The 22148-nt window shown below is 44.2% G+C and overlaps 2 protein-coding genes and 1 pseudogene across 10 annotated transcripts; 1 reads left to right on the plus strand and 2 right to left on the minus strand.

The window, feature by feature from the left end:
* Nucleotides 1-2: 2 nt before the first annotated feature.
* Nucleotides 3-9299, minus strand: LOC118365948 (small subunit processome component 20 homolog; annotated as a pseudogene).
* On the plus strand, nt 8691-18914 carry LOC118366248 (sodium-coupled monocarboxylate transporter 1-like). Its single transcript, XM_035748769.2, has 16 exons — nt 8691-8796; nt 9457-10722; nt 11263-11328; nt 11452-11503; nt 11627-11694; nt 11896-12050; nt 12194-12334; nt 13753-13882; nt 14859-14947; nt 15251-15360; nt 16535-16602; nt 16698-16784; nt 16909-17123; nt 17344-17447; nt 17541-17629; nt 17724-18914. The coding sequence occupies exons 2-16, from the start codon at nt 10372-10374 to the stop codon at nt 17844-17846; spliced, it is 1848 nt and encodes a 615-aa protein (XP_035604662.1). The 5' UTR covers nt 8691-8796; nt 9457-10371; the 3' UTR covers nt 17847-18914.
* A 413-nt stretch (nt 18915-19327) lies between these two features.
* Nucleotides 19328-21704, minus strand: LOC118366251 (electron transfer flavoprotein regulatory factor 1). 9 transcript variants are annotated; one of them, XM_035748774.2, is made up of 3 exons: nt 21568-21704; nt 20383-20459; nt 19328-20235 (listed from the first exon to the last, which is right to left on the minus strand). In XM_035748774.2, exons 1-3 carry the CDS (start codon nt 21668-21670, stop codon nt 19990-19992), a joined length of 426 nt encoding a protein of 141 aa, XP_035604667.1. In that variant the 5' UTR covers nt 21671-21704; the 3' UTR covers nt 19328-19989. The 9 variants fall into 9 exon arrangements, with proteins under 9 accessions (XP_035604667.1, XP_035604674.1, XP_035604668.1 ...); XM_035748781.2 differs by having other exon boundaries at nt 21558-21624; XM_035748775.2 differs by having other exon boundaries at nt 20383-20456; nt 21568-21591.
* Nucleotides 21705-22148: the final 444 nt, after the last annotated feature.

Below are 22148 nucleotides of genomic sequence, written 5' to 3' on the forward strand. Positions count from 1 at the left end.
TTTTACAAGACACCTTCAAAAATAAAATACAAACGGTAAAATACAGGTTTGAAAATGTATATAAAAAGAAAGTCGCTCTGGATAAGAGCGTCTGCTAAATGACTTAAATGTAAATGTAAATGTGAAACTGCACTGGACCCTGATCATGCCGTTCTGCCCGGCAACAGACAGCTTGGCCACTTTCTTCATTAGCTCCTACCAGAGATGGTACCACCAGCTTCCTGGACAGGATGGCCTGTAGGTGGCGATAGAGAGGATATAGTACATATTACAGAGGAGGACAGATTAAGAAGAGGGAGGGTGAAGAGGGAGGGCGTTAGCTACCTTTAGCAGGCCGAAGGCTGTCGCCTGACGTGATTGGTCATAAATGTCCTCCTCAGCGTATCCCAGCAGCACTTGCAGCTGCGTCTCAGTTATCTTGTGTGTCTTCATGTTCTTTACTAGGATGGTGATGGACTGACAGCAAAAAGAAGGATCATTCAATGAATTTGATAGACAAATATCTGTCATTTCAAATCATTGAAACACACAATGTGCCATATAAACTGGTTACCAACGTAATTTGAACAGTAAACAAGTCGTCATACCTGTGGTATATTTAAGCAATAAGGCACGAGGGGGTGTGGTATATGGCCAATAAACCACGGCTATGGGATGTTCTTAGTCACGACTCAATGCAAAATACCTGGATACACTCCTTAGCCATGGTATACTGGCCATATACCACAAACCCCCGAGGTGCCTTATTGCTATTATAAACTGGTTACCAACGTAATTACAGCAGAACCGGTTTATAATGTCTCATATACCACAGCTTTCAGTCAATCAGAATTCAGGGCTCAAACGACCCGGTCTATAATTGATACTATATTAATATGTATTAATTCAACCATTTCCAGAATAGAAACAATCGCTTGTGCTACCTTGAAGCAGTTCTGGACGAGCTGGAAGTTCTCTCCGCGGGCAGCGGCAGCCTTGGAGTAGTCTTTGAGCAGGACTAACAGCTGCTTAGTGAGCTGACCTGCATTCTGCTCTACAGCTGGCAGGGAGAACCGCAACAGGAACGTAAAAGCTAAGAGAGCCTCTGTTATCACCTGGAGGTACGGAGAGAGATAAACACTCAGATACACACACACACACACACAGATCAACACATATACACACACTTCTCAACATGCGCACACAAACACACTACTGACCTTGACGTGCATGGAGTTGAGATAATCTAGCAGCAGGGAAAAGAAGGGATCCAGCATCTCAAGAGCAGAGGCCTCAGAGGAGTTGACCTTGGACTTCTTCAGACTCATATAGAGCAGCTGGACAGAGACAAAGTGACAACAGTCAGCCAACATTCAACTGACCACAGATGAATGAACAGTAAACCACTATTCAGCCATTGGTTACTATCTATTCACGGGACTGTTGGCTGTTTATCTTAATGCCTGCTTGCCACAAAACACCATTTCATCTTCTAGTCAACCTGTGAGAAAGTTCCTGAAAGTTTTAGGGAGGGTAGCTAGGTTGGTTTACCCGGAGTCCAGTGTCCACTAGGATGTGCATGTTGGTGCGGCTGCTGACGGGGGCTTTAAGTCCCCCTCTCTTTGGGGTGGGGGGCAAGAGGATACAGCTGGGAGGGGGAAGGCGAGGGTCCGGGGGTGCCTGGGGCTTTTTTTTGTCCCTACACACAAACAATAAAGACGCGCCATCAAAGACACGCCATCAAATGCCTGAGACTCAGTAAGTGAGTGAGACACAGTGCAAGGAAAAGGGAGCATGCATGCAGTGTGTGTGCGTGTACATGCCCGTTCCTCTGGGTGACGAGGGGCAGACTCCCCGAGACCAGTATGAGTTGTATTTCATTGGCAGTACGAGTGTCCATAGCAACGCCCTCAGCGGCGTCCGTTTCCATAGTAACAACCTTGACCGTTTCCATGGTGGTTGTTTTCGTGCCGCTGTTGGCGGTTTCAGTTTCCATGGCTTCCTCAGTGTCACTCTCCTCTGATTCGACAGCTGCCGCCTCCTCTTCCTCATCACCGTCGTCATCAACAACGGTGCTCACAACTAAACAGAAAGAGGCGACGTCAATCAATATATCACACACACTTGGTATATTCTACTTCACTGGGACCTCTTGGTCACCGGTGTCCACTCACCCTCTTTGGACCTGGTCTTAGCAGCCTCCATTTCTCTCTCCAGAGTGTCATGGTCAAAGTGGAACGCCTCTAGAACAGTCACCAACAGACTGTGGATGATGGACACAGGTGTGAGACAACAGTACTAGTGGAAAACAAACATATATATCACCCTCTGATACACACAGACACCTACCTGACAGCCAGTTTCTGTTCAGCCTGTCCAGTCTGTAGTATGTGAACAAAGTGTTTAAGGTAGTAGAGGTATTTAGACCAGGTCAGTCTCCTACACACCGCTCCTATCACCTCTACTGAGGCTGACGTCATACCCTCGTTCTGCATGACAGAGAGAAACACACAGGTTACACACACACAGAATGAAAGATAACATTATTCAGTGTGCTGTGTAACTAACCTTGAGGGCAGTCATGGCGTAGGGCATGTTCTGGAGGGAACGTGATGACATCACAACCGTCAGCTGCTTGGCGAACTTCCTCAGAGCGCGACCTCTACGGTGGATCTGAGAGACAAAACATTAAGCACTGGGCTGAACACCACGCTTCCTGACTCATTTGAAGAGCGCCGGCTGTACGGCTACCATCCAAGTTGCCCCGTGCCAGGCTAAACAGTGCATTTTCCCAGCCTAACTCCTATGTTTCCGATTCCTACACTAGCATACCACTTAGAATGCACGCCCAACACGATGCTTCAATCCATGGGGTGTGCCGGTGTGAATATTGAAACAGTGGTCTTACCTGGATGTGCTTCATGTGCTCAAAGAAGTCAGACTCGGGGTCATTGTAGTCGGTGTGCTGCACCAGATCGCTGAAGTCTCTACGGGTGGGGAAGGTCTTCACCAGACACTCCAGCACTGTGGTGTAGCCATGCTGCACACTCTGAGAACACAGGAGATTGGACCCAGGTTCACTTTAATATGTGTGTGTACGTGGGTATATTCTGTGATGTAAGTACATGTGTGTGTGTGTGTGTTAACCTCAGTCTTGCTCCTCAGTCCTTTCCTGAGTGCGTCCAGTATGGTTTACGGTACTACCTCCGTTGTAGTCCTCGTCTCCCCGACCCACTGCAGCCAGACGTGTAAGGACAGCAGTCAGACACAAGGTGGCGTTGTCTGCCAGGGACATGTCTCCAATCTACAACATCTAAAATAAGACTGGAGTGTTCCAAAATACTACCAAAGTCGACGCGATAGTCAAGAGACCGGACTGCAGTGTAACCGTGTGCATCACGGTGTAGATGAAGTTCATATCCAGCATATCCATGTCGTTGATCCTCCTGGAAGGAGACGCACGTCGAAGTTCACCTCGTCCAGGTGACGACTGTCAAACGGCATTCAACTGGAGGGAGAGAAAGGGGCGATGGTTATGCATGGCTGTGTGTGTGATAAACATGGGTTGTTTGTGCCTGTGAGTTATTTCGAGCCCTACCTTAGCAGCTGTATCTGTGATGTACTTCAGTCCACTATCCAGGTCTGCCAGAGTCTCTTGTGAGACACAGGTAAACATTCTGCTACTCAGATCACATTCTTATGGACCACTAGACATAAGAAGTAGGAAGCATGTAGAGCCCGGGCTTCAGCAGCTAAAGACGTGAAAATGAGTGAGCGCAACAGCACAGATCTGGAGTCAGGCTACAGGGGCTTGAAATCCTACCTGGAAGACAGAGGTGAGGGCCTGCCTGGGCAGCTTGTTGTGGAGGATGGAGAACAGTCTACTGATAGGCTTGGGGAAGGAGGCGGGATCAGAACACTGTCTCAGCAGGTTCTGGACTGTAGCCAGGATATCAATCTCAGTCTTCTGAAACACAAGGGAAGGGAACTACTTTTACATTTTGGTCATTTAGCAGACGCTCTCATCCAGAGCGACTTAACACTAGTGACTGCATATAGTTTCATACGGGTCCCTGTGGGAATCAAACCCACAACCCTGACGTTGCAAACGTTATGCTCTACCAACCGAGCCACACAGGAAATACTCATAAATACACTATAACATATAACCAACCACAATGCAAGGAAATGACGGGACAGATCAATAACGAGTGTGAGTTCATGTAAAACACACCATGGTATAAGATATAACACAAGCTTAACATGACGTAACCTAGCATGACGTTTACTTCGAACAATCCAATACAGCACAAACACACAAACAAATAACCACAACACAGACATAACATATCACTAGAACAGCAACACGTTGTTGTACCTGTGTGTTGCGGGCCTTCTGGAGGTATGGCAGCAGCAGGCGGATGAGCACTGTGCTCTGGTCCTTATCACTCACGAACCTGCTGAGCCTGGAGAGGAGAGAGATCATCACATTAGCCTGCTGAAACCATAACTATCATCACCACCATACAACGACCTGAAACCTGAGAAAGAGAGCTGTGATGAGATCACAAAGAGCAGAGGCTAGAATACGCCGTCTAGGAATGAATGGCATTGGAGATATTCGACTGTCTACAACAGGGCTCTCTGTTCCTGGAGAGCTATCGTCCTGTAGGTTTTCGCGCCAAACAATCTCGCGCATTCCAATAATTAGCTGGATGATAAGCGGAGTCAGGTTCGTAAACAACTGGGGTTGGAGTGAAAGCCTACAGGACCGTAGCTCTCCAGGAACCGGGTTGGTCACATAAAGTCAGCACGTCGCCACAGCACAGTAGTCAACACTTCATAACGGACGCAGTAGAATGTGAGGACCGAAGGACTTACTTTGAGAGGACGTCGGGGCTCCTTGGCCACCTGGGATCGAAACTTCTTCTGTCTGTCAGAGTTGCGTACGATGCCACTGAGGTACTGTACTGTAGCAGGGTGGAGATGTGGGGCAGGAGCAGCCTTGCACCCTGGGTCAGATGCTCTGAACAACACAAACAAACCACTCATTTCTGCACTATTATTAATGTGCATGCTTTGTGTTTGCTATTTTTATAACAAACGACCGAGGGCTCATAGTTTTTCCATGTAACCAAATGAGGAAAAACTCTGGTCCATAGTTATACTGTTTAGTATTTACTTTTATTAGTAGCATTTGCATATTCTAGCATTGGCCCTGTAAACATTGCATGTGCGTATTCTATACGCTGTCCATAGGCCTCACCTGAAGAGATGTAGGCTCCCTCTGGTGGCTGGGGGAACACACTGCCGTTGAAGCTCAGCTCCGCCTCCTCACCCTCCGAAACCAGAAGGTCCTTCGTGGTCACCAAGGACTCTGCAATGTCCATCACCATGGCAACGGTCTGGGTCGACATTTTTGTCGGAGAGCAGGGCGAACACGTTCAGGAGCACGTCACACTCCGGGTGACCAGACTTCTGCTTGGCCAGGAGGGGGAAGTACCTGAGAGAGGAAAGAAGGTGGTCACTTTCAGGCGGGTTGAATCTGTCACCTACCACTGAGTCACGGCAAATTCCTCCTAGTTCCCCACTGGAAACTGGATTGTTGCCAGAAACATTCTCCCATTAATTTACTGATCTCATTGTGAAAAGGACTTGGCCTTAGTGTAGCTGAAGTCTCAACACAAAGACTGTTTGATAAGCTTACCTGGCATTCTTGCTCCAGACGTGGATGAGTTTGAGGAGGGGGGTGGGGGAGTAGGGCTCTCTGTTGGCAGACGGCAGACCTGGGGCCAGACGATAGCCTGGAAGACGGCATCGAGCTCATCTGGGGTGAAGCTGTGCGAGTCGAAGCCATCAAAGAAGTCCTGGATCCTCAGGACCCCCAGGCGCCTCAGGTTCTTCAGAGGAGCAATACAGCCTGCCTTTAAATGGGCAGAGAGGGAAAAAACATTCAGGAGTAATCTTTTAAACCTGTCTATCTATTTTTAGCCCTGCTTTCGGCTGCAAAGAGTAGAAAAGGAGGTGACAAAACAACTTTTGTCACCTCCTACTGACTAAAAACACATGTTTGTGCGCAGTATCATACATGAACATCAACATGCTTTATACATGCAACTGCCAGGACAGGCCTCTCTGAGCCTCCTGTTCTAGTATAGGTCTCAGAGGGCGAGCTGCGGCATACTGCCACAATGGCTACACTGCAGCTCCTGCCCAAGACCACTGCTGACTTGGAACTTTACTAAACGTTTTTCTCAAGACACACCAGGAGCTTATTATCAAGCTTTTCTGAGTAGGAGCGATGATCTAGGATCAGGTCGCCCCCTGTCCATATAATCATATTCATTGTGATCTAAAAGGCAAAACTGATTGTAAATCAGCACTCCTACTCATCCAGCAGCCTCCACATACCTCCCCTGGTCCAACACAGAATATACAGCAGGTTTCTCAAGACTAAGCCTATGTGAGACAGTGAGACCCTTCGGCTGTTCTCTCTGGTTGAGAATGATGGCGATGAAAGCGGTGACACACAGTAGGATCTGTAGCACCTTGGGCAGGTTTGTGTGGATGAGGTGGCCCAGTTTACTGATGACTGTGTTGACTATGTTCAGCAGGCTGTACTGCCGGTGTTAGAGAGGAAGTGTAGAGGGAGGGTGTTAGAGAGGGAGGGTGTTAGAGAGGGAGGGTGGAGGGAGGGTGTTAGAGAGGGAGGGTGGAGGGAGGGTGTTAGAGAGGGAGGGTGGAGGGAGGGTGTTAGAGAGGGAGGGTGGAGGGGAGGGTGTTAGAGAGGGAGGGTGTTAGAGAGGGAGGGTGTTAGAGAGGGAGGGTGTTAGAGAGGGAGGGTGTTAGAGAGGGAGGGTGTTAGAGAGGGAGGGTGTTAGAGAGGGAGGGTGTTAGAGAGGGAGGGTGTTAGGAGGGAGGGTGTTAGAGAGGGAGGGTGTTAGAGAGGGAGGGTGTTAGAGAGGGAGGGTGTTAGAGAGGGAGGGTGTTAGAGAGGGAGGGTGTTAGAGAGGGAGGGTGTTAGAGAGGGAGGGTGTTAGAGAGGGAGGGTGTTAGAGAGGGAGGCGAGAAAAAATACAGATAGAGTAGGTCCAGGGTTCACATGTCGTACTTTGAAAACAAACACAAGTCCACTCACTCACTCACTCACTCACTCACTCACTCACTCACACACACAATAATGGCAGAATAGACCGATGAGACAGAGGGCAACAGAGCCATACAGTGAAGAATAAGACGAGAAACACTCCCCTCCCATACAGGTTGTATATCACATGACGGAGGGCGCCCTACCCTGTGGTGGCAGACGGGCTCCAGCAGGAGGTCAATGAACATGCCCAGCTCCTCAGACTGGCATCCTGCCAGAAACCTCAGCACGATGGAGGAACGCTGCACAGCGCCAGACTGGCCCTGGAACTTACTGCCAGTCATACTGCGCATCGGCACAAACAGAACCCTACAGAGGTTAGGTTAGAGGAGAGGGGGGGTTATATTGGAGTAGTAAAGGTGACACATATATAGGCTACAAGTTTAAGTTCACTTGAAGATGCAACACACATACACACACACACGAGTAATCACAAACACACACCTCATAAGCAGTGGGACAAGCTATGCCCTGTGTGAGGCGTCCAACACGGCCTGCTCCTCTGAGATGTTGAAGTGAACGATCTCATCCTTGAAGTGTTTGTCATCCAGCAGCCTCTCCAGATTCTCCCTGAACACAACAGTCAGCACATCAGTCAGAGACGTTCAATAACGCAGGACTGACTGTAGGTCCAGAAGCACAGGATATAGTAATAAAAATGTATTTTTCTGTATCACATCAAACACAGAAAGACAGTGTATCAAATGGCCACCAGATATTGAATCCTGATATATTAGCAACTCTATGAGCCTATCGGCCTGGACAGCTTCAAAGAGGCAGCAGAGCAACATTGTTCACAGGGTCTACACAGGGTCTACACAGGGTCTACACAGGGTCTACACAGGGTCTCCAGAGTGATTCTGTGAACTAGGTCAGTGGTACACTACGGGAAATGAAATAACAGAACATCACAACTCCTGTTAGATGAGAAGTTGAAAGTAAATGGATAGTTTAATAAGTGAATACAGGAACTCCTGTCAGATCTGTGGTTCCTTGGGGGAGGTTAACATTCCAGCTCAGTGATGACTCCGATCTCTATCAGTACTGCTAACAATGACTCCCATTGAGAGACCGGGAGTCCATAACGAATAGTATCCCTTACTCTTACTCCGATCATCTGAACAAAAAGGTTAAATGGTGATAGTGGAACGTGAGTTCTATGCCTGGCACACTGTAAAAGGACTGAAGGTATGTTAAAACAAGAGTTAAGATGAGATGTTGAGTGACGGTGTCGTTCGGAAATAACCCAGAGAGCAGACTTACTTGTAGGGGAGGACGTTGGGGTCTTTGTAGGTCAGAACACACTCCAATGCTGCCCTCTGAATCTGCTGGTCCTGGTGGCACAGCAAAATCCCAATCTGACCCTCAAACCATCACGGTCACCTAATAATCCCCAGTTTACAATTGGCTCATTAATCCCCCTCCTCTCCCCTGTTAACTATTCCCCAGGTCGTTGCTGCAAATGAGTCAATCAGTCAATTTACCTGGTAAAATAACGGATAAATAAAATAAATAAAAAAAACTGAACAGACACACAGTCACACACTGATAGCAGTACACTGACGGAGACTACCCGCTGTTTAGGTAGATATCGTATCATGCAGTTGATATGCAGGCTAAATGGGCATACAGCGAGAGCAGCTGCGAGTGAATTGACACGAGTAGCCGATGTGAGTGCGACCTTTAACGAGAAAAACGTCATTTTTAACACGTTTAATAGGGGATCTGCAGTCTCAGAGCATACATACTTCATTATAACTCTCAGTTCTGTCAATGCAATGGATGACATCGATATTCACAAGCCGTTCAGCAAACGTGAGAAACTGTAAAACAAACGATCGAGAGTTAGCTACTTTCTGTGGTCTACTAACGTTACAGTGAGCGATACGGTATGAAATGACTCGCTAGCTAGGCTACATATGATATTTAACATATCCAAGCAGCTATGCTTGTTGGTTCATTTAACGTAGCAACAGGAACACGTGTTTAACTTGAAACTGTTCAGACATACCGAAAACAAGGCATGCGAGATAGCTATGTATATTAACAAATATTTGTTAACTGCAATAGCGAAGCAGTGGTCGCTACCTATGCTTCCAGCTGTGCTGCAGTTTCCCAACAACATGAATGTGTTCTCAGATTTATGAGACGACGACTTGGACTTGATCTTCATTTTTGACGTGTCTCTTTTTCTGATATATGCAAAAAGAAAAAAAATAATATATATATATAAACAAAATACATATATATTTGTGTGTAATCCAGAATTCAAATGTGTATGAAAACAACAATGTATAGGCTAAATATGTTTACCTACATGTCTGATGCAGGGGCGCAGCCATGTTGGATGAAGCATCATGGGAACGTTTTGCTTTTCCACGTTGTGAGAAGACAGAATGGGGTGTGGTTTTGAAACAACTTCAAGGATGACTTTCTGGATACTTTTGTTTCTCAATGACAGCTCAGTCAGTATCCATATAGTGTCCAAACAGCGTCCATACCAGTGGCTGCTGCTGAGGGGAGGACGGCTCATAATAACGGGTGCAACAGAGCAAATCAAATTGCATCTAACACATGGGTGTATTAGCTACCATTCCAACTATGCTGCTCCAGCCATTACCACAAGCCTGTCCTCCCCAATTAAGATGCCACCAACCTCCTCTGGTCCATACATGTACTAACTAGTGGAAATGACATGCTGAACACCTGACACATTATTACGGACTGGACATGTTAGGCTAAAGATAGCTATATTTTCTCTGGGGCCCAAAAAATGTTCACAAGTGTGTGTGTGCGCAGATGTGTGTGTGTACGCACGGATATGCCTCTGTGTGTGTCCGTGTGTACCAGCCATGCAAAGGGTAGGGCTGATGACAGGGGTACTTATCGGTTCAGCCAACAGAACAATCCCAGCTCTTGATTTCGTGGAGAGTTGGAGAGGTGTGCTCACTGCTACCTGCTAGTAATGTCTTCGAGAAACACACAGGCACACTGAAGACTTCAGAGCTCACTGCTATCCTATTTCAGCTCATATCCTGTCTGTGACAAGGACATATGGACAAGGACATCATTCTATCTGAACGCACAGCAGCCTACTACGAGCTATCGTAGATTTCACAGAGAAATACAAATTCTCTGCCGTTCATTGCATTCCAATAACAGAAACCACAAGGGACTACAAGTTGTGGAATAGGACAATCTTCCAGTGAGTACAGTCACCTATACCTCACAATCAGAAGGCTACAATGGCAGCCTCTCCAGTGATTGGATCCTTTGTGGCTGCGGACTATGCAGTCTTTGCTCTGATGCTGCTGGTGTCTGCAGCCATCGGGGTGTACTATGCCATCGTCGGAAGGGGCCAGAGCAGCTCCAGAGAGTTTATGATGGGGGGCCAGAGTATGACAGCCGTACCTGTGGCTCTTTCCCTGACTGCCAGCTTCATGTCGGCTATCACAGTGCTGGCCACCCCAGCTGAGGTGTACCTATACGGGGCAAGCTACGGCCTCTTCAGCCTCTCCTATGTGCTGGTGGTGGTGGTCAGCTCAGAGGTCTTCCTCCCTGTCTTCTACAGGCTGGGCATCACAAGTACCTATGAGGTTAGAATCAATCCACCCTGTTGAGTTGATTTGTGTTCTATTCAATTCAACAGAAATTGTATAACATGCTTGGTAGAGATTATCCACATTAATTTCAATGCACATTCTAAGCAATTCTAAATCCCTGAAATTAATATCTTGGGGGTCACAAAGTATTGTTCAAAGTGACCAATTGACAAATGCAATCTATTCAGGAAATAAAATACGGACCTAATTTTGTAATCTTTCTATAAAACAAACAGACTGCTGTTACAGGTAAAATCATAGTAGTCACGGCTCCATTGCTTAATATCTCTGCACCTGTCCATTCCTTAGTCTTGTTTAGATGCTGATGGTGAGATTACGACTGTGATTCAAACAGCTAAAATATGGGTCCGTGTTTTATCTTCATTAGCTGACTGAATCATCCTCTTACTGACTGTACTCTTTGCTTTGTCTTTTGGGCTTCACACATGAATTAATGTCCTTGTCCTGTCCATGGGAAATGTAACAGAAAGGTGTCCTATTTCTTTTTTTCTCCTCATGGTCATCATTCTGCAGTATCTGGAGATACGGTTCAACAGAGCCACGCGTCTGTTGGGGACAGTGATGTTCATTGTTCAGACTGTGAGTTCCTTATCACAACACTCTCCCACTCCATATTATGAATTACATGAATATATGAGAACAACCCTTGTGCTACAGGTGATTATAAGAGCCACCACGTGTTAATGTCTCTCTGTCTCACAGATACTCTACACAGGAATAGTCATTTATGCTCCAGCTCTGGCATTAAACCAAGGTGCAGTAGTCTCTAAAAGTCATGAAAGAATTTCATTTCGTGCCCCATCGGCATTGAGTGCACTTGAAACCACTCCTCTGCTCAATGATGTCCCTCTCTCTCTCTTTTTCCTCTTCTCTCCAGTGACTGGGATGGATCTCTGGGGTGCTGTCATTTCAACAGGAGTGGTTTGCACCTTTTACTGCACTATGGTACTGGACAGGCAGTGATGTCAATAAATAATGCTGTACACATAATTTTATGTGACATTTATTTTATCAACATTTACTCCCTTATATAAGGGAAATACAGATGGAGGTTAGATTGAGACTTGATTTGTGTGGCACTGTGGTGACCTTTGCGGTGACCTTTAAACCATGTATGTAACACGGCTGTGGTGTGTATTGTGACAGGGCGGTCTGAAGGCGGTGGTGTGGACGGACGTGTTCCAGGTGGGCATCATGGTGGCAGGCTTCCTGTCTGTCATCATCAGAGCCGTGGTCCTGCAGGGAGGAGTCTCCAACATCCTCAAACACGCAGAGCTCGGAGGACGACTCAACTTCTGGGAGTGAGTGGATTGTCATGTAGATTATAGATGTAAAAGAGTAGGAGAAGATCTGCACCTGGACTTTGCGCAGTATGTTGGCGCAAAATATAAGACATTGCAAATGTCTTTCTCTCTCGCTCTCTGTCTCTGTCTCTCCTTTATAGCTTTGATGCTAGTCCACTGAGGAGGCACACCTTCTGGACAATCACGTTTGGAGGCACGTTTGTCTGGACCAGTATCTATGGGATCAACCAAGCCCAGGTGCAGAGATACATCTCTTGCAAATCCATGACTCACGCCAAAATGTGAGTCATCATCTTCCTGGAAGCATAGAGTAGAGCATGAAGATCTAATTCCTGTTTTGCCCCAGTGTTTAAAGTGGAACTGACAGCATTTTAGCAACATGAAATGTGTTGATTTTTGACACACACAAAAGAAATCTGGCAAGCGAGCACTAACATATGGTTATTTTAATGTTCATACATTCTTAGAATGTTTGGGAATCACGTATAGTAAGGCATTTATGACAGCCGGCCGTGACCGGGAGACCCATGAAGCAGTGCACAATTGGCCCAGTGTCATCTGGGTTAGGGGAGGGTTTGGCCGGCCTGGATTTCCTTGTCCCATCTCGCTCTGCCAACTCCTTGTGGCGGTCTGGGCGCCTACAAGCTGACTTCGTTTGCCAGCTGGACGATGTTTCCTCTGACACATTGCAGCTGTCTTCCGGGTAAGCGAGCAGTGTGTCAAGAAGCCGTGTTTTGGAGGACGCGTGGCTCTCGACCTTCGCCTCTCCCGAGTCAGTACGGGACTTGCAGAGATGGGACAAGACTGTAACTACCAATTAGGGGTAGACTGTAACTACCAACTACAAATTAGGGGTAAATAGACACTGCAGTAAATCAAATATAATATAAACGACTGTCTCGTCCAAGTCTACACACACCGGTGCGCTATAGCCAATCAGAGCTATGGTAGGGCTGTGTACAAACAAGCCATTTGAGTAAAAGTCTGAAAGTATTTGGTTATAAATATACTTAAGTATCAAAAGTAAACCAGATGGTACTATTGTCTTGTTTTTTAATTTAGGGAGAGCTAGGGACACACTCCAACACATGTAATTTACAACAACAAAACACATTTGTGTTTAGTGAGTCCACCAGACCAGAAGCAGTAGGGATGACCGTGGATGTGAATTGGACCATTTTCCTGTAACGAGTACTTTTGCATGTCATGGAAAATGTTTGGTGTAAAAGGTACATTATTTCCTTTAGGAATGTACTGAAGTAAAAGTAAAAGTAGTCAAACAATATAAATAGCAAAGTACAGATACCCCAAAAAACTACTTAACTAGTAATTTAAAGTATTTCCACTTAAGTACTTTACACCACTGGTGTTTACAGGCAGTTGCAACAGCGCAACAATATCAACAACTAATGCTAGCCAGAGCAAGATTAGCTCAACTGTAACGAAGGAACATTAGATAAACCCTCTCAAACCTTTTCAGATAGTTGGCCGCCAAAATTGCACTGATAAACGATGGGGAAGTTGAAGCCTATTCATCTTTCTGATAACACAAACTCTCTCTCCCCATTCTCTCAATCTTTCTCTCTTTTTTCTCCCTATCCCCTCTTTCTGTCACTCTCTCTCTCTCTCTCTCTCTCTCTCTCTCTCTTCTCTTCTCTTCTCTTCTCTTCTCTTCTCTTCTCTTCTCTTCTCTTCCCAGGTCTCTCTACATAAACCTATTAGGACTGTGGGTCATCATGCTGTGTTCTGTGTTTGCGGGGCTGTGTCTGTACTCCGTCTACAAGCACTGTGACCCCTGGACAGCAGGCATGGTGTCAGCGCCAGATCAGGTTGAGGACACGAACCAGGAAATAACACTTTAATAAGGACCGCAGGTTGACGTTTATTGGGATGAGTCTTGTCCTGGAGGCAGAACTGAGCCATTACTGCTAGATTGGCCAGATTAGGGTTAGGTAGATTTTATGACAGATTGTGTGGTTGTGTCAGGTAGTGACCCCTCTGCAGAGCTGCCTCCAGAACAAGATTCAAGACAAAAAAAACATTAACCTGTATAAATACCAGGCACTGTGTCGTGTAAATTTGCTGTATTACCAAATCATGAGTGAACAAACCACACACAAGTCAGAGTTATCATAAAGTCCATCTTTAATTATATGAGCTTCACCATAGCCCTGTGACGCTCAGATCAATTCAGTGTCTATAAATGAATTCTCTGAGAGTGCTTACAAAACAGTTCCTAGTATCATTTACTGTATAGCCAAGACACACATAGCCAGACAGCATTGGCTATAAATGATCGTTCAGTTTGGTCTCCTAAACCCAATGGGTAAAGTAGGGAGTGACTGGCACACAGACATTGTGGAGCCAAGAGATAATTGGTTCCCCCTCAATCATCCCTTCACATGGTTTAAAAGATACGTTTACATATGAAGACAAGCCTGACCTCTCCCCTCACTGGGGCCCAAGTAACTTTTTTTCCCACATAAGCATACTTATGAAAATGGATAAAAACATCTTATTTATCAATGTTACCTAAAGGATTCCGATTCTGCTACCACAACTGTCAATATTACTATTCTGCCAGACTGCCACTTTCTGGATATATTTTTTTATCAGTTTCAACTGATAACATTAACAGCCACTAGGTGTAACCACCTTAAACATTTTTTTGTGGTAAAACTTTCCCCCCCCCCACATCGGCCATACATCCAGATTGTTCCCAGGAAAATATCTCAAATAACCCAAACCCAGGGGTACCACTCAGATAGTCACTGACCATTGACCACGCCCTTTTTCTCTGTACAGCTGATGCCATATATGGTGATGGACATCCTGAGAGACTACCCTGGACTGCCAGGATTGTTTGTGGCTGCAGCCTACAGTGGGACTCTAAGGTGACTATTCCCATCTAATACTTATACTGTATGTCAAACGTGATCTTACTTTTGATTATAGCTATTGTTTATAATGTTAATATGTAACGTTATGTTATATGTCTACTAGATTAAGTGTCCTTTTGTTACTATTTGTGCTGCATTCAATATCTCAAGGTTCATAATATCACTACTATGATTTAATATTTACTCTCGCAGCCTATGGTGGGGCACAAAGATGACTATTTCCATAGCACTCACGCACACTGTATTTTATATTTCTGGGAAAATAATAGCACTATATTTGCTCTCTTTTGTCCACAGTACGGTATCGTCCAGTGTCAATGCTCTGGCTGCCGTGACTATTGAAGACCTGATCAAGCCGTACATACACATGTCAGAGAAACACCTGTCCTGGACCTCTAAAGGCCTTAGTGAGTGTATAATATCAATATGTGTCTTTGCTGTTAAGCAGAGCGACACAGGGGACCCCAAGAGCAGACTCAGATGAGGAAACAGGGATGAATGAACCAAAATATTTATTGTTACACAGGGAGATATGGAGTGCAGATCCGGGGAAGATCGGGATGAGTTGCAGAAAAACAAAATGTGGAGACGGAGGTTGGACTTAGCTGAGTAGAACAGTGTAAACAGGTCCTAAGGGGAATCAAAGGTAGTGGTGGGGATTAAAATCCAGAGCAAGGTAGTTGGGTGGTGAAATGTGGAACGGGAGACAGGAGCCAGAGGTAAACTGCAATGAGAGTTTTCAACTCTCTAGAGACAGCAGGAGCGGTAGAGATACTCTTAATGATCGGCTATGAAAAGCCAACTGACATTTACTCTTGAGGTGCTGACTTGCTGCACCCTCGACAACTACTGTGATTATTATTATTTGACCATGCTGGTCATTTATGAACATTTGAACATCTTGGCCATGTTCTGTTATAATCTCCACCCGGCACAGCCAGAAGAGGACTGGCCACCCCTCATAGCCTGGTTTCTTCCTAGGTTTTGGCCTTTCTAGGGAGTTTTTCCTAGCCACTGTGCTTCTACAACTGCATTGCTTGCTGTTTGGGGTTTTAGGCTGAGTTTCTGTACAGCACTTTGAGATATCAGCTGATGTAAGAAGGGCTATATAAATACATTTGATTTGATTGAGAGGATAAAGGTGTCAGGCAGGGAAACAGGCACAGCAGAGTAACAGGATCTTGAATAATCATAAATGGCTAGAATCATGAACTGACTGAGCAGAGATTACAATCTGGCAGAGCAGAAGTGGCAGGACTGAGTATTTGTAGAGGTCTTGATTGTGGAACGAGTTGCATCTGGTAGGGATCTGCTCTGACTCCAGCACACCTGTCTCCAACCAGGAAGAGGGAGAGAATGTACAGGGGGAGTAACTGCAGGTCAAGAATATACTGGATGAACACCAGAGGGCATTGCAGGAGCAGATGTGACATTTGCATTTACCACAGAACTCAGAGAGCTATATTCATGTTTGATGATATATTTTTCTTCTTATTGATATATTCTTGCTGATATTAGAAATATTAGAAATAAACCATGATTTATCATGATTTTAACTGCTATCCCTATGCACCATTCTAGGCTTTCTGTATGGTGCTCTCTGTATTGGAATGGCTGGCATAGCCTCACTCATGGGAAGTCTGCTGCAGGTATGCGATACAACAAAAGGAGTATGTCCTTCTACATAAAATATGTTGTGTTGAGGTATGCAACTCTAAAAATATGTCTCTGTCTCCCCATGTAGGCAGCTATCAGTATCTTTGGGATCATCGGAGGGCCTTTACTGGGTCTCTTCTCACTGGGGATCCTCTGTCCATACGCCAATGCCACAGTCAGTCCAGTCTCTTTAACAAAAGCAGGATTATAAGCATGCAACCAATCTAACCATTAGCTAATCTCGCTGAACGTTTATGTTGAAGTGCTGATGTGTTATTTCTGTGTGTTCTGTGCTGCAGGGGGGCTTGGCTGGTCTGCTCTCTGGGCTGGTTATGTCTCTGTGGGTGGGGATAGGGGCCCAGTTTTACCCTCCTCTACCAGAGCAGAGTAGGCCTCTGGGTCTGACCACACATAGCTGTAACTTCACAATCGCAGCCGATGCGTTCAACTGGACCACATCTCCAACAGAACCAAGCCTATACACTACAGTACTACAGCAAAATACAGCAGAGAGGTACGTTGTGGGCTTCAGTATGTTTGGTTAAGGACAGGACCGACTTTTTCGGTAGGGAACAAGTATATTGATATGGGCACAGTTAAAACAATTATTCAGTTAGAAATGTACTGTAGAACAGGAATCATTTTGTCATGTTAGAATAGCGAACGGCATCAGCTGTAAACAATATATGCAATGTTATAACTGTTGGATGCCACTATGTTTGTCTCCCCTGCAGACCCTTCCTGGCTGATAACTGGTACTCCCTGTCCTATCTCTACTTCAGTCCTATTGGGTCACTTACAACACTGGCTGTTGGACTGTTGGTCAGTCTACTTTCAGGTACTCTTCCCCAAATGGTAGTGTTGCTTCTTACCATATCACATGTTGTGTCTAATTAACATGTTTTCCACATTAAAATGCGTCTCTTTCCAGGGGGTATGAAGTTGAAGTTGGAACCAAGGGTGACTTTGATGAAAGAAGATACAATGTTATTTTGCTTTTACAAGCTCTTTAAAGAAAGGGTAAGTGATATGAGTGTTTCAATAAATAACCTCCAAGACGTTCTCTCTCTTTCAACCACTTTCCTGTATTCATTTAGCTGTCATCTATACCTAGGCCATGAGACGAGCAGGAAAGCTGGACCTCACAAAAAACAGAGAGAGCAAATGTGGAAACAATAACCCCGTCTTCTGCAATGTCCACGAGTTGGATTTCACAAAGAGCAGTCTTCCTACATGACATACTGATAAAACCATGACTTAACAGTTGCTCTTTCTTCTCATACTTCTCCCTCCCCAGTGCCGCTGTTTTTCACGTGACTCATGAATGTCCTGACAGATTGTATCAATATCTCATCTATATCCTCATATTTCTATATACAGTGCCTTCAGAATGTATTTTATTCCACACTTTTTGTTACAGCCTGAAATCCCCCCCAAATCCTCAACCATCTACACACAATACCCCACAATGACAAAGTAAAAACTTGTTTTTGAAAAGTTAGCAACATTTTTGAAAATGAAATACAGATTCATTTACTCATTTACATAAGTATTCACACCCCTGAGTCAATACATTTTAGAATCACCTTTGGTGGGGATTACAGCTGTGTGTCTTTCAGGGTAAGTCTCTAAGAGCTTTACACATCTGGATTGTACAATATTTGCCAATTATTATTTTTTGCGGTTCTTCAAGCTCTGTCAAATTGGTTGTTGATCATTGCTAGATCACCAAGTCTTGCCATAGATTTTCAAGCAGATTTAAGTCAAACTGTAACTCGGCCACTTAGGAACATTCACTGTCTTCTCGGTAAGCAACTCCAGTGTAGATTTGGCCTTGTTTTTAGGTTATTGTCCTGCTGAAAGGTGAATTAATCTCCCAGTGTCTGGTGGAAAGCAGACTGAACCAGGTTTTCCTCTAGGATTTTCCCTGTATCATTTATTTGTTATACTGAAAAACTCCCCAGTCTTTATTGATTACAAGCATATACATAACATTATGCAGCCACCATTATGCTTGAAAATATGGAGAGTTGTACTCAGTAACGTGTTCTACTGGATTTGCCCCAAACATAACTCTTTGTATTCAGGACAAAAAGTGAATTGCTGTGCCACATTTTTTGCAGTATTACTTTAGTGCCTTGTTGCAAACAGGATGCATTTTTTAAAAAACATTTTATTCTGTACAGGCTTCCTGCTTTTCACTATTTCAATTAGGTTAGTATTGTGGAGTAATTAATGTTGCTGATCCATCCTCAGTTTTCTCTTATCATAGCTTTTAAACTCAGGTTTAAACCGTTTAAAGTCACCACTGGCCTCATGGTGAAATCCCTGAGCGGTTTCCTTCCTCTCCGGCAACTGAGTTAGGAAGGACACCTTTATCTTTGTACTGACTGGGTGTACTGATACACCCTCCAAAGTGTCATTAAAAACTTCACCATTCTCAAAGGGATAGTCAATGTCAGATTTTGTTTTATATACCAATAGGTCCCCTTCTTTGTGAGGCATTGGTAAACCTCTCATCTTTGTGGTTGAATCTGTGTTTGAAATTCACTGCTGGACTGAGGGACCTTACAGATAATTGTATGTGTGGGGTACAGAGAGGAGGTAGTCCCAAAAAAATCGTTTTAAACACTATTACTGCACACAGAATCCATGCAACGTATGTGATTTTTACTCAACTTATATAGGTGTGTCATAACAAAGGGGTTGAATACTTACTGACTCAAGACATGACAGCTTTATTTTTAATGAATCTGTTCATTTCAAAGATAATTCCATTGACATTATAGGGTAATTCCATTGACATTATAGGGTAATTTCTGTAGCCCACTGACAAACAAATCTAAATGTAATACATTTTAAATTCAGGCTGTAACACAACAAAATGTGGAAAAAGGCAATGGGTGTGAATACTTTCTGAAGGTACTGTATGTAGTAGCCTACATCACACTGACTTGAAAAGACACGTAAAGTTAGGATTGTTAAAAATGAAATATCTTTGACTTGACTTACATTTCTCATTTATTTCAAAAATAGGACTATCAGTGTTGTACATTTAAAATAAACATTCATTTGTAATAGCCGTGTCTCATTTATATAATTAAATTACATTGTACACGCTATCAATACATTCTATCATGTATTATTTACAATTATGTACACGAGAGAACTGTAGTCATTTGAACTGTATGAAGTCATTTGGTAGATGTCATTCCACAGCTCGAGGTGGGTGGCAAGTGTAGCTCATAACACTTGTCTGTAATATATACCTAACATTTGTGTTTAATTAAGGACGTTTGTGTTGCTAATAACACTCTTGTTCAGGGACGGCTAAACTAAAACTTGCACACGGAAGATTCAGCCACCAAATAGCTAGGCTATCAGTCTACCGGTCTGCCTATATTCAGCACGGAGGACAATTCTTCTTCGTAGTAACGCTTCTTCATGGCTCTGTACTTCCTCAGATAGTACAGGGCCTCCAGTTCCTTGATCACAAACTCCCCACGGTCGACTAGCTTTTTGATCTCCTTAGGGTCTGTGACATCTTTGTTCTTCATAAAGGCACCCTTCAGACGTTCCCTGAAGTAGTCTGCTCCTTTGGGGTATTCCCGTCCCAAAAACAGGAGCTGTCAATGGAAGACAGGTTACCAACGATATTTCCAGGCTTTGGGGATTGTTTTGGAAAGACAGCTAAATATTGCATGAGTGGAAGCCAATTTGGTGTGTGGGTAACAACGGTTGGGTGCATTGACCTCAGTCAGTGTTTAACTTACATTCTTGTACAGCTGTCTAACCTCACTCCTCAGAGGGTTGGCCATGTCACTGCCTGAGACCGTAGCAGCCTTCACTACTGGGATGGAAGAAAAGGACAAAACATACAACAGGTGATTTAGCATACCTCAGCTGAAAACAACAACAGCTCAGAAATGGGCATATGTCTGATTGCTGTCACACATCACATATCCTGTGAGCCTCACAATCTTAGCTGTGTCATGCATACATTTGAGCTTTACCTTGGTTCACTTAGCAGGTAGGTTAGTTAACAGTGCAAATGGGCCACGACTAAGTCGCAAAGCGAATGATTAGTTAGCTGGCTAGATAATTGGCAGGTGCAATTCAACCAATAATTGCCTTTTGACATTGTGCTGGGAGACATACAAGTAACGTTATTTCTCCCAGCACAACAACGTCAACAGACAAGTCTTGTTCGAATCGTAGCTAATTAGCTAAACTCCCTCGGTTATAAAAACATCCATTGTGATTCATTCACACGATATAATCAATATTCCATTACATTATAATGACCCTTGTCAATAAATCCTTGCAATTAAGTAGTGTCGATAGCTGGTTACTTCGCCCTTCGTCCACACGAGTTCAAATAGGAGTTAATAAACAACGCCGTAAATCTTTTTACATGTCGCAAACCATGGTATCTTGGACGCGAAGAGTTGACGGATATCCCAACAAGAGAAGATAGTAACCAACAAATATTATTTCATTTTACGCATATAGCAAGCTAACCAGAGAGTTATACAATTAATATTGTGGTTAGGTTGATGTTTACAAGCCAAGTAGCTCGTTTTATAAGTCGCCAGCTGTTACTAGCCAGAGTAAGTTAGATTACCAGTTAGCTAGCTAGATAGGACTCAAGGTGAGCAAGTGACTGCAAATCAGCTTCCTTTTACTACAAGCGTGCTGCACCGTCGGTGTTGTTTCTACTTTGCTTCTTTCAGCCTTATCTTGCTACAACTAAATATTATACAGGAGCGTCAAGTCTAGAACCAAAAGGCTCATTAATAGCTTCTACCCCCAAGCCATAAGACTGCTAAACAATTAATACAATCGCCACCGAACAATTTACATTTAACCCCCTCCCTTTTTGTACACTGCTGCTATTCGCTGTTTATTATCTATGTAGTCACTTTACCCCCACATATGTACAAATTACCTCAACTAACCTGTACCAGTGATGCCAATGACACAAAAACTATGTTCTCTGTCACACTGTGCCTGGCTGCAAAAGTGCATTGTGAGTGACGTCAGCAGCAAATGACAAATCATTGTTGTCTGACTGCAGCAGCAGTAGTACGGGTTCGACGAGCCAAACCCAATGAATATAGTTGGTCATGCATGTTTGATCTTGAACAAACTTGCAACGTCAATCAATATGTCTCAATCAAAATTGTACAGCCAGAAGTACAAGAGTGGGAGTCTGTACCTGAACAAATGTCAAATCATATGTTTTGCAGAGATGGCCAGTCAATTTGAGTATGTTTTACATTTATTTTTTATTAAAAACAAATCAATACATAAAGCATATGAGGGAACACAAACATACATAGATTACAAACAATGGACAATCGAGCTAGGGGGTACAATATCACATGACAATTAAGGGACATGCATATACAGCTTTTTTGTTAGTAGAGCATTTAACAGTCTTAAAATAAAGTTCAATTTCTTTTTGTAGGGTAAGAAAATGTGGTTTTCTGTTTGTAAATTTACATTTGTGTATATGAAATTTGATCAAAAGAATAAT

The sequence above is a fragment of the Oncorhynchus keta genome, chromosome 33, assembly GCF_023373465.1.
Source record: "Oncorhynchus keta strain PuntledgeMale-10-30-2019 chromosome 33, Oket_V2, whole genome shotgun sequence".
Lineage (NCBI taxonomy): Eukaryota > Metazoa > Chordata > Actinopteri > Salmoniformes > Salmonidae > Oncorhynchus > Oncorhynchus keta.